The sequence below is a fragment of the Zalophus californianus genome, chromosome 9 (genome assembly GCF_009762305.2).
Source record: "Zalophus californianus isolate mZalCal1 chromosome 9, mZalCal1.pri.v2, whole genome shotgun sequence".
Taxonomy (NCBI): Eukaryota; Metazoa; Chordata; class Mammalia; order Carnivora; family Otariidae; genus Zalophus; species Zalophus californianus.
This window is the reverse complement of record NC_045603.1, coordinates 75,329,177-75,341,858: the sequence shown is the minus strand read 5'-3', so window position 1 is coordinate 75,341,858 and position 12,682 is coordinate 75,329,177. Positions and strand designations below refer to the sequence as shown.

The 12,682-nt window shown below is 37.5% G+C and overlaps 1 protein-coding gene across 9 annotated transcripts in view; it reads left to right on the top strand.

Moving 5' to 3' along the window:
• Positions 1 to 12,682, top strand: part of FGD4 (FYVE, RhoGEF and PH domain containing 4) — a 201,846-nt gene that overhangs the window by 162,882 nt on the left and 26,282 nt on the right. For 7 of the 9 annotated variants that reach the window (XM_027593581.2, XM_027593583.2, XM_027593584.2 and 4 more), the window contains 3 exons: positions 6,754 to 6,843; positions 8,833 to 8,978; positions 9,423 to 9,579. In XM_027593581.2, coding sequence (XP_027449382.1) covers positions 6,754 to 6,843; positions 8,833 to 8,978; positions 9,423 to 9,579 — 393 coding nt within the window. Of the gene's footprint in view, positions 1 to 6,753; positions 6,844 to 8,075; positions 8,136 to 8,832; positions 8,979 to 9,422; positions 9,580 to 12,682 lie in introns of those variants that run through there. The other 2 variants (XM_027593590.2, XM_027593588.2) reach the window with 2 other exon arrangements.

Sequence of the window (12,682 nt, the reverse complement as noted above, 5' to 3'; positions counted from 1 at the left end):
TCCTTTTTAACCCTGGTTTCCTATATTTTGTTTGTTTCTCTTACTTGAGGACCATAGGTTATTTCCACATAGTACAGTCACTTATATGCACAACGTTTTAACTTTAGGGAACTATCATCAGAAATACTTTTGTTACATAATTACTTTGATGGTCTGCCTAGATTTGGGATAGGTTAATTCACTTATTGATTGTGAGCATATGTTAAATAATTCTTTGTGCCTTAATTTCTGCAAAAGGCAAAGGACAGTTTAGTCTAATATATACTAAATTGGGTATAAGAAGAACAAAGTTCTCTCTTTGCTACCACTTACTTCCTGTCTGATCTTATGCAAGTAACTGAATTGTCCTTCTCAGTGTAAGCTCTCTCTTGCCCTTCTCCCTACCCTATCTCGAAAGGATATAATGTAAACCTTCTGATTAAAAGTTCTCACTTGGCTATTCTCCTGTTTTGAACTGAATAAATAGTATAGATAGGACATCAGATTGGAAAAATATTGGTGCTGGGTTGAAAGTAGGCTTGGACTGTGCACCCAAAGCTTCCTGAAAGATCATGCTGAAGTAATAAACTATTTATTCTTGTGATACTATACAATGAAGCCCTGGGAGGGGAATAATGTGTGTGTATCATAGTATTCTTTTTCCTGTAATGTGAACCTGGTGATAAATTTCTTGCTGATTACAGATCTTCCCTGAGACCATGTGACCTTCCTTATGGCATTATTACATGATCTTAATTGAACACAAAATCTGTATTTTATTCCCTTTCTCATTTTCTTGTCACATAAATCCACAGGGACTTCTCTTAAAGAGCTCTAACAAAGCAAGAACTTTATTTTCACAGACCAAGATTTGAATCCTGGTTCAGTCACTTCCTAACTATATGATTTGGGGCAGGTTACCCATCCTCATTAAGACACTGCTTCCTCATCTATAAAATGGGAGGAAAATGATACCTGCTTCACAGGGTATTAGTAGGATTCCACTAGATAATTCATGTGAAGCACATACAGTAGTGCCTAGCACACGGTAAGTACTCTCTAAATGGTCGGGGCTGTCATTGTCTCTCACTTGTGATAGCCTCCCTTAACTTCCCTGTTCTTCAGTATAATGAGAAAAAAATCTGTACAATTCTGGAATATTGGAATGACGGTGTCAAGACATGTTAGAGACTTTAAGATGCTTTTTGAGATGATAGGCCAATTATGTGACATTCAAATATCATTCTGATCTCATTTTAAATTATCACCTGGAGCCATATGGGAGACTTTAATGTCTAGGAAGGTCAAAGTGTTGATGCATCTCATGAATTGTGGTACAAAATCAAATGTTTATTCCCTAAGTTGACTCATCTTGTTATGAAAGAATGGACTTCAGGGAAAGCAGAAACATATGTATTCATACAAAGCCACATCTGCCTTCTCCATGGAAGAATTTAATTGGGTAGAGATTTCCAGAACCTAGAAACATTCATTTTGGTCCTATAAAACCCAATAACTTATGTCCATATGATTTTAAATATAACCTATAATGAATGGAAAGAACAGTTTTGATTCAATGTATTTAGAAAAAAAAAATCCTTCCTGCTTAAAATGAAATCATGAGAACATGTACTGAAAAGTTAAAAAGCATAATTGAAGAGTAGTAAAGCATGATATCAATATCTGATTCACTTTTATGTAACTGAAGGCTTTGCCTTTAAAGCATCTTCTAAGAAGCTCTAATTATTGATGAACCTTTATGAAGTTCTTTCCAAAATATCTGCTCCCCTGCTTGGTGGTTATGAGGCATGTGGCAGTGCGTATGGCACTGAAGATGAATCACTGGCTCCACACAAACATTTTCTGCCTACCCAGTAAATGAAGTCTGTGAGCTGCAGTGGGGGCTCTTTGTCTGGGCTCCTGCCGTATGGAAGAGTCATGCCAAAAGGTCTGAAAAGAGCTGCAGGAGCTGGTGACATCTGTAAGTGGGGAGGCAGAACTGACAGTGCAGCACATTCATGAGCCAGCGGGCACAGTGACTCACCACCAGGCTGAACCTGACCTAGTGGGAATGGAGCGGATCTCTGCTGAAAGGTTACTGGACGTGTGCAAGTGTATTGTGCAGAGAGAAGTAAGAGAGAAGCAGAGGAAAGTAAATTGTGTAATCTTTTACTGTAAAAGGCATACATCTTGCCTTTTCAATTGGGATTGTTTAGAACTCTCTTGTATTTTTGAGGCAGTACTCTGAGAATCAGCTTTCAATATAAGACATAGTTACCATTTGCAAGTGAAAAAAATCTATTTTATAGAGGAATATCAAAGGTAAGATGCTTTTCTAAAGCATATTTGTCACTATTTTTAATACACTATTGTGTATTAGGTTCCAATAGAGGCAAACAGGATTTTTTATTAATCAATATTGTGTAGCCATTACCGTTTTCCAAAGAATCAAAAGAATATATGACTTCTTAGTAAAGTGCTAAGCACAAAGTAGGGGTTATATAGTTTTGAAGTGGCAAATAATAAGAGACAATATTATATAACTTGACCTATTTAACTTTCTATTTTAAAAAAATACCATGCTATATCCCCAGTGTATCAGCAATTTTAGAACAGGTTTGTTATTTAAGCACAAGTCTGATAGAGTAGTAGAGACCCATGCATGCAGATGGATCATGTATTTCTTCCTAAATGTACTCACAGATGAGTTTCAGTAACTAATTTTTTTAAAGTTAGAAGCCTCAGGGGTGCATGGTGGCTCACTTAGTTAAGCCTCTGCTGTTGGCTCACGTCATGATCTCAGGGTCCTCAGATCGAGCCCCACTTCGGGCACTCTGCTCAGCGAGGCAGCTGCTTCTCCCTCTCCCTCTGCCCCTCACCCCACTCCTGCTGTCTCTCAAATAAATAAAATTTTTTTTAAGATTATATTTATTTAGGGCACCTGGGTGGCTCAGTTGGTTAGGCGACTGCCTTCGGCTCAGGTCATGATCCTGGAGTCCCGGGATTGAGTCCTGCATCGGGCTCCCTGCTCAGCAGGGAGTCTGCTTCTCCCTCTGACCCTCTTCCCTCTCGTGCTCTCTATCTCTCATTCTCTCTCTCTCAAATAAATAAAATCTTTTTAAAAAAAATTATATTTATTTATTTGACAGCGAGAACAGGAACACAAGCAGGGGGAGTGGGAGAGGGAGAAGAAGGCTTTCCACTGAGCAGGGAGCCTGATGCAGGGCTCGATCCCAGGACCCTGGGATCATGACCTGAGCCGAAGGCAGATGCTTAATGACTGAGCCACCCAGTCTCCCGTAAAATCTTAAAAAAAAAAAAAGCCATCATATCATTACATCAAATATGACTGAATTTTTAATACCTGATAATTACTAGAATGCTGAGAAGCCTGCTATAAATAGAATTTATATTAGAGAAAGAATGTGTAAATTAAAATGCCTAGTAGATATCCCATTTCATTTTCAAGTGGATAGTTTGTATTTTCTTAGTCTGTGTCCCTTGTAGACACTTATTAGTCTTGTTTCTTGTTGCAGAGAAGAGTTAGAGTGCGAGTGAAGGGTTTACTGACCATGATGTAAAGTCCCATGCTCTCCTGTATGATTGGAATCTGATTCGGTTACCTTTAACTGTGTGACTTGGGGCAAGTCACCTGGCCTTTCTGAGCCTTGGAATTTTGTCTTTTGCATGTGTGTGCTGCCTATAAAATAGGAATAATGTATCTATTCTATAGAGTTATTATAAGGATTAGTCAATTTATGTAAAATATAACAGTGTCTTATGCGTAACAAGCTATCAGTGAATAAATGTTAGCTGTTCTTCCGGTGAAATTGTTTGGATCTGTGATTTCCTCACCTCCACCACAAAAATCCCTAGTAACTTTTCATAAACCTATATGTGAGTGTTTAAACTGAATGTCAGCAAGTTTACTTTTGCTTATCTTTGTGTTGGTTTTGGCAAGGTCAGGGACCTGACATTAGAAGCCCATCTGTGTAGAAGGACACAGTTTTTGCTAATAACTCCTGGCATCTCCCTTGGATTTTGCAAATTATGACCAGGATACCTACAATTTGCCAAGTTCAGCTAAAGTATGATTTAGAGTCAGCAAAAGATTGTTTATTATAAGCTTCCTATTTAAGATCCTGTAGGATGTGGGAGACCTCAGGAGTGACTTCACTGCATAGCAATAACAGCCAGTATGACCTGTTGGTTAATGAATTCTCTGACTCATAAGAGATGTATCATTTTATCATGGCACAAATTTTGCTGGGTGGTTTTCTTTAGAGTTATTTGTCAAGCCAGAATCAGAGCATAGGAAAGTGTGCGAGTAAGTCAAAAAGATACAGCAGTACCACTATTAGAATAAAACTAAGGGCTTGGAAAGAGCAAGCCACTAATACTAATGACAACAAGGATGTATCTCAAATGCATTTTGAGAATTGGAAGAGGCAAGACTCAAAAGGCACATACTGTGTGATTCCGTTGACACAACATTCTGGAAAAGGGCCGATCTATTAACAGGAGCATGGTGATAGGAGAGAGGGGTGGGGCTGAGAGGAGGGAGCCCCAGTGCATTATACCCTCATGTTTCATTGGCACCTGAACCAGTCACTGTATTCTTGATTGTTAAACCAGTCAGGGCGTAATTTTGATCTAGGGAATGAGGGTAGTTTCTCCAAAGGAAAGGCTACATAGTAGTAAGATAGATACTCTGAACAAATCTGGATATCATTCTATTAAGAAATGGAGGGAAAGGATGTCAAACAGGCAAACGATAATGCTAATACTTTACCCTGAATTTGTTGTTTAACCAAAACCTTGGCTAACTGTGGGATTTAATGACTACATAGTTCTTATTTCAGTATTTTTGAGACCACAAATATTTAAACGGTATTGTTACTTTACCTGAAGACTTCACATAAAAATACCTCATTTCAGTGCTGCTGTAAAAAGCAAAATGATAACTTTTCACATTAGAACAGATACTGCATAAAGCATAAAAGTAGACCTCATATGTTGAACACAATGAAGCATTCCTACAGCTTAATAGCATTTTATACATAGTTTAAAATGTAGTCTTTGCACAAATTAGACACTGGTTTAAAATATACTTTGTTCTGCTTTCCTATTAGTTTTTACTAAACCCTTACTATGCTTCATACCTGCCTAGAATGTAAAGGATACTTCAGCCAATAGCTAGGTAGAAATTTCTCAATAAAAAGATGTTTAGATATAAAATAGAAAATGAGTTCTAATAGGACAGAGCTTTGGATAGTTGAAGAAGGCTCCATGGACAAGGAATGGAAATTCAGCAGGCCATCCAAAAAAAAAAGTCTTAAATACCTAGAGAGATAAAGAAAGAATGTATGCCATGGGGGCGCCTGGGTGGCTCAGTTGTTAGGCGTCTGCCTTCGGCTCAGGTCATGATCCCAGGGTCCTGGGATCGAGCCCCACATCGGGCTCCCTGCTCCATGGGAAGCCTGCTTCTCCCTCTCCCACTCCCCCTGCTTGTGTTCCCTCTCTCACTGTGTCTCTCTCTGTCAAATAAATAAATAAAATCTTTAAAAAAAATGTATGCCATGTGGAGAGAATGGAAAGAAGAAAAGTTTGGGAATGGCCATGGACATGTTTGGATAATGGTGCATTAGATTGGTATGTTTGGAGGGAATGGTGCCTGCAAAGATACAATGGGAAAGAAGTCTGAGGCAGTGGTAGAATCAGATCAACTGGGAGCTATTGATTGGCTGGGCTTGACGTATGGTATGAGCAAAACCAGGTGGCAGTGATGAAAACTTAAAGGATGGATGCTAATGATATGAGTAGGAGCTCATAGCAGCTGGATTTTGTGGTAGGGAACTAAGTTTAGAGTGATTCAAGATACCAAAGCCAGGTAACTGGAAAGGGATGGAACCACCATCAGGCTGGTAAAGTTCTGGTGGGGTGGGGTGGCGTGGGGTAGGGTGGGAGGTGGTAGGATAGGGGTTTTCCTGAAAAGATGAGTTTGGTCTTACACTGACAGCATGTCAAAGTGGTAATAAAAGTCCAACAATAGTTAGGTTTGTGTGATTGCTACTCATTCATTCATTCAGCAATATTTTATTGAATGCCAGTATTTTACTGAAGACAAGAGAGAGTTACCAAGTTAGCGAGAAAAAAAAATGTTCCCATTCTCATGGAACTAGCAAAGCTATACAAATATATTTAAGGGCTAAGTAAACATAGACTGAGGGAATAATAAAGTGTTTGTATTTAAGATTATATGGGTAGAGGGAGGGGAGGATTGATGAAACAAGATTAACAATGAGTTGATAGCCGTTGAATCTTAGTAACGGATACATACTGGTTCATTTTACTGTTTACTCATATGTGATTGAAATTTTCCCTGACGTTTTTAAAAAGGCAAAAAGTTGGGTGCATAGAGCTAATAATTAGACAAGGTATCTGAGAGAATGATGAAATCATGGCTAAAGAGTGGCCTGAGAGAGGCAGGGAGAAAATGAGCCAAATACAGTATCTAAGAAAGATAAGAGGTGTTTCAAGAACAAAGATGAGAGTGTTAATTTTGACAGGCTAAAGATGTTATAAGTTAAATCTAGCAGATAGTTTATCTTAATTTTGTTCATTTCTGGTTGGATGGCCCTTCATGGCTGAAATGAATTGGGTACCTGAGAAGCTTGAGAAAACTGTTTTGACCATTTGATAAGGTGTTTATTACTTGAAAAATATGTCCAGGCTTTATTTCCTAATATGTGAATACATCTATTGTATTTTTAGGAAACTAATGAGCAAAAGCTTCACAAAATAGCCAACGAACTTTTGCTTACAGAAAGAGCTTATGTCAACCGACTTGACCTCTTAGATCAGGTAAGATTTTCCCTTTCATGGTTATTTTTTGGCACTGTACATCATTTTTAGTAATCAAGGGGTTTTAGAAACTATAAGAAGGGCATGACTTTTTGGCCAGTGAAAGCTTTTTCTTCAAGGAAATCTTTAGGATTTTTAGCTTTGTCAGTGAATTCACTAGACACAAAGGGTTTTCAATTCATAAAGAGCAGATTCAAGGACTCTCTGTGAGTCACGAAATGCCTTTATCTGTATCTTTCAACACTGAACACTAGTATGTTTCTTGACCATTTGTTATGATCCTAGAGCCATGTTACCATTATAATCTAAATAAGAGATTGGTGATTCTAATTCGTACGTGAATATGTCACTGATTCTATTTGTCTCATGCGCTCTTCAGCCAGCCCCATGTAAGTCATCTGAATTAATGGAGTATTAGCGCCAGAAGAATTTTGAGCGTTCACTTGTTCAAACTTGTAGGAGACATCTACAGTGCCTGGTGTAAAGTTGTATAGTCAATATTTGTTGGTAATGACATCCTACTTTTTCACATTTTGTACTCTCATCACGGAGCCTTGAGTATCATTTGAAATACACGTATGTTTACAAAGGAAGTTTTAAAATGTATCATAAGAATCACTTGAAAACTAAGGCCTCTTAATATTGTTTTAATGATAAAAGAACAAGATAATTGGTAGATTGTTAATGTAGACTTCTCTTATTAGAAGAGAAAGTTGCCATGTTTGAGTGTTAATTATAAGAAGAATTGTCCCACTTCTGCCATTGGAAAACTGGAACTTGATGGGAACACGCCATCCTGGGTATAACCTCCTTATCGTCGTGAACTCTGGCCCTGTTAGAGTGAGCATTAAGGGATCAGATTAAGGGTTCTGTTCTTTGAAATAATGAGTTTGTGACTTAAATACTCACTTTCCAAAGAATTTCACTGTAAGTCCATCAATTCGTGTTGAGTTTGTGCCTTCGAAACAATTTTTCTCCTCACGGGATTACAGACCTGAAATTATTCCCATCATGGAGACATGTCTTTTCCTCTTAACAGGTTTTGTGGGTTTTGGGTTTTTGTTCTTATTATTTTAGCCATATTAGCTTGTCAGCTACTATTGCCGACCTTTTAGAATTTTAGAGTCTTAATTAGTATCCTATCTATTGGAGTCTCTAAGGACATAATTTTGTGTTCTTTTTGCCTCCCAAGAAAATGCAGTGGAGGTGAATTTAGAAAATTAACAACCATCTGGACATTATGAAGGAACAGACCTCCTTCTGCCTACATTTAACAGAATGGCAATTAAGAGGTATAGTAGCCCTAGTGGAGTATAGCTAAGACTGCAATTTTTTTTATAGAAATTGTTTTTAAGATACTCATTATTTTGTACAGGAGATCTTTTTATCCTCTTATAAGTGTTCAAGTTATCATGCATTATTACTTAAAAGCAAGAAAACATCTGTGAACTGAAATTCTTTTATTTATCCATTGACCAGGTATTTATTAAAAACCTATTCTACTGTGGGAACTAAACTGTGATGGCCTCCCTTCCCAAGGAAGCATACAGTTTTAATAGGGAAAATGAGATTTATGCCAACAAATTACAGTAAAGGGCAATATGATATACGTGCTGTTGAAGTCATTCAAAACATAAAGAGGAGTGAAATGTACCACAATTGTTGTATGTAAAGCTTTCCATCTCTCTTACCTCTACTTATAGATAGGAGTAAATCCCTTTACCTCAATTGGAAATTCTCTGGCATAGAAAAGGTTAACATCCCCCAAATAGACGCATAGCCTAGGTTAGAGTCAAGTTTTCTAATTCTAATTCCTGGTTCTTCTCAATCAAAGCATATATTCGGACATTTCAAAAATGATTTATTTCTTGAACCATGAACCTTTTCATTGATTCAACGAAAGTTTCTAAGAGCCCACTATATGCCCAGCACAGTGCTTGGTGGTAACCAATAAAGTTAAAGTAACGTTTGCTTTATTCTTTTATTCAGGTATTTTACTGCAAATTATTAGAAGAAGCAAATCGAGGCTCATTTCCAGCAGAGATGGTGAATAAAATCTTTTCTAATATTTCATCAATAAATGCCTTCCATAGTAAATTCCTATTGCCAGAGCTGGAAAAACGAATGCAAGAATGGTAAGAGGAGTAGATGGCAAATGATTTGTCTAAGGCAGTCACATTAGGTTATTTGCTTTTAAATTGAAACAATAATGCTACACAGAGCTACAGCCAAACATTTGAGTTAAATTTTTACTGTAAAGACCACTGATAAGGAGTTGTGGTACATTTTTAGCTTCGGTTGAAAAGGATTTCATCTCTACTCTCCACACTATCTTTTGATTAGTGGAGGTGAGATATCAGGGGTAATCTGGAGCTTTAAAGACTCCATAGCATGTCTCTTTACTATGTCATTCCTAAACTCCCTCTAAAAAGATGCTGCTTCATTCTCTACCCATCTCACGGCAAGGTGGGTCTGATGAAGCACAGGGAGTGTGTAGAAAGTGATCACTTCATTTGGAGTCCTGTTAATTCACTTACTCTCTAAGAAATCTTAATGACCTGTTTCTGTATTTTGTACAGGGAAACAACCCCTAGAATTGGTGACATCCTTCAGAAATTGGCACCGTTCCTTAAGATGTATGGAGAATATGTGAAGGGATTTGATAACGCAATGGAATTGGTTAAAAACATGACCGAGCGTATTCCCCAGTTCAAATCAGTAGTTGAAGAAATTCAGGTAATTGGACTCTTTTGTTCAAGGCTATGAATTAGCTTTTCCATACAAATCGTAAGGTCTTCTAGATCTAAAGTTGAGATTGAGACATCTTGTGAGGCCCTATGTCTCAGGGATTAGAGCACTGGTCTCCTAAACTGAGACATCTGTCGAAGACTGCCAAATTCCATGCTATTCTGAATTATGCAAAAATCATCTCTGCAAAATTAATATATTTATTGAGCACATGCTATGTGCTGAGCAGTAAAGTCTCTGTTTGCTTTTGAGTCTAGCTTTTATAAAGATCCACATAAATTTATAAAGTGAGTTCCCATTCAGGTCTATGCTTTTCTTGCTTTCTTTCAGAGGTTGAGATGATGGAATGAATATATAAATGAATATAAAGAATGATTGCCATAAACCCTGACATTCTGCAAACATTATTATTCTGTGTGTGGAGTGTGTGTGTGTGTGTGTGTGTGTGTGTGTGTGTCACTTTATATATGTGTCCTGATTTTTTTTTCAATTTCACTAAACCTGGATAATATACTTTAATAACACCATAGTAATTTCTATTTGATTCTCTAGTCAAAGTTGTTAATAACTTATTATTTGATAAAGTTTAAAAATCAAAAAGGAATTCTTTGGATCACATAGGATTTTTGGGGCGGGGATTCTGCTGCTCCTCTGTTTTCTTCTGTGCTATATAAATATTTCTTATTTTACCATTTCAATTCCTCTAAATTTTAAAACTGTTTTTCATTTTTCTTCTACTGTTTGTTGGGGGAATTATAATATGCATCTTAATTTATCACAGTCTACTTCAGATTAATACTAACCTTAGTTCTGGTAAAATACAAGCATTTTGCTCCATTGTAGCTCTGTTCCTCCATGCCCTGTGCTTTTAGTCTCCTATATATTCCCCTTGTAGGTTTTAAATACAGTAATACAGTGATATAATTATTATTTTATATAATTTTATGTTTTTGGAAGAAGGGATGATATAAGAAAATATAAATATATTAACCCATATATTTATCATTTCTGAAGTAAGTTCCTTTCCATATAAAGTGATGTGTTTCTTGCAAGGCAGAGATTGGATAGCAACAAATTTTCTTGGTCTTTTTTTATCTGGGAATATCTTTATTTTTTCTACACTATTGAATTGTGTTGCTGGATACAGAATTCTTGGTTAATAGTTTTGTTTTTCAGCAAAATGAATGTCATTTCACTGTGCTCTGGTCTGTATTGTTTTATATGGGAAGTTAGGAACTGTATGGATATTTCCTATATGTGATGAATTGTTTTTCTCTTGCTGTTTTCAAATTTATCTCTTTGCTTTTGTCTTTCAACAATTTGAATAAGATGTGTCAAATGTGACTCTTTCTATATTTATCTTGCTTAGGGTTGAATTTTTTAGATGTGTAGGGTTTTTTAATCAACTTGAGAAGTTTTCAGCCATTATTGCTTCAAATAATTTACTCCAGTTACATGTATGTTGGTATTCTTGTTATTCTACAAGTTTCTGAGATGATTCATTTTTCTTCAATCTTTTTTCTGTTCTTCAGATTGTATCATTTCTATTAATCTTTCCTTGAGTTCATTGATTTTTTTTTCTCCTGCTGCCTGAATCTGCTGTTGTGTCCCTGTGGTGCATTTTTCATCTCAGCTCTTGTGCTTTTCAACTCCAGAAATTCCACTGGTCCTTTTTATAATGCCTGTTTCCTCCTTGGAAATTGCTATTTGTGCATTCATTGTTGTTATACTTTTCATGTTTTTCAAATACAATTTCCTTTCATTCTTCGAACATTTTTTTATAATAGCTACATTGAAGTCTTTGCCAGCTACATCCAGTATCTGTGTTCATAGACAATTTCTTTTGATTGCCTTTTTTCAGGTTAGTAAATAGTAACAGCTTACTATGTCTTTGAATGTCTCATTTTTTTTTGCTGAATATTGGGCATTTTAGATAACCTATTGTGGCAACTCTGGATTCTGATTTCCCCCACTGAAAGAGGCTTTGGTTAGTTTTGTTTGTTTAGTAACTTGCTTAGACTCAATCTATAAAATCTGTATCTCCTCTGATGTGTGGTTGCCAATGTCTCTACTCAGCATATGGTTTAATATTCGTGTGTGTGTGTATGTGATCCTAGCTTTCTAGGGATTGCCCCTCTGTCTGTGTTGTAGGTTAAGGGTCAAACAGTTACTGAACAGAGATGACTAAACTACCTAGAGCCAGTAAACTGTCGTCTCCTGATGGACCTATGCATCGGGGAACGCATTTAAAGATCAGACCATTTTCAAGTCCACTGGACCCTTTTACATCTCCTGTCTGCATGTTCCTAGCCTCAGGGTGGCCCAGAGGGTGTGCTGGCTTAAGCTCTCATCTCTCTCTGCTGATCATTCACACAGCCTCAGCCAAGAATATTATTATCTAACGTCCCACCTCCAACCACAGCTTCAGGCTAGTAGAGCCATTGGTCTTCCGTACTTGCCCACCTTCCCCTTCACTGACAGTGTTGCTGGGTGTGTGCATGGCCCACCACTCCAAATCTAATGAGCCCTCTCAACGTTAGCAGAGATGCTGCCAGTCCGCACAGCCAGTCCCACCCAAACTGAACCTTCCAGTCATTGAATCTTCATTTGCTAGGGGAGGAATGGGTGGGAGCCCAGGCCAGAATGCCGCAAATTCTCACTGTTCTTATACCCAAAGGTCAACAGTTTTTAAAGCATAAACGCTTTTCAGATTGTTCTGTGCCTTTGGTCAATTTCCAGATGGGTGAAACGGTTGTTTTCTCTGTTTTATCCAGCTTTCTAGTTGCTTTTTCCAGGGAGGATTTTGCCAGTCTCCTCCCTCAGCCATAGACAAAAGTCCTGCCTCTTTCCATTCACTTTTTTTCCTTTTTCTTCTCTCACGATTAAGCACTCATCTACCTTTCTGAACTCTGGCTCCTTTGATTCTTTTACTAGCCCCTTTGGCTTAAACTGTAATGTGGACAGAGTATAGGGTTGACTCCTCGCATTCTTCTTGGCCTTCACACCCTGATGTTCCTGGACCTTTAGCCATCATGTCCTACAGATGCCTCTAGGGTCATTGTTTCTAATCATTTCCTACCTCTAAACTGTC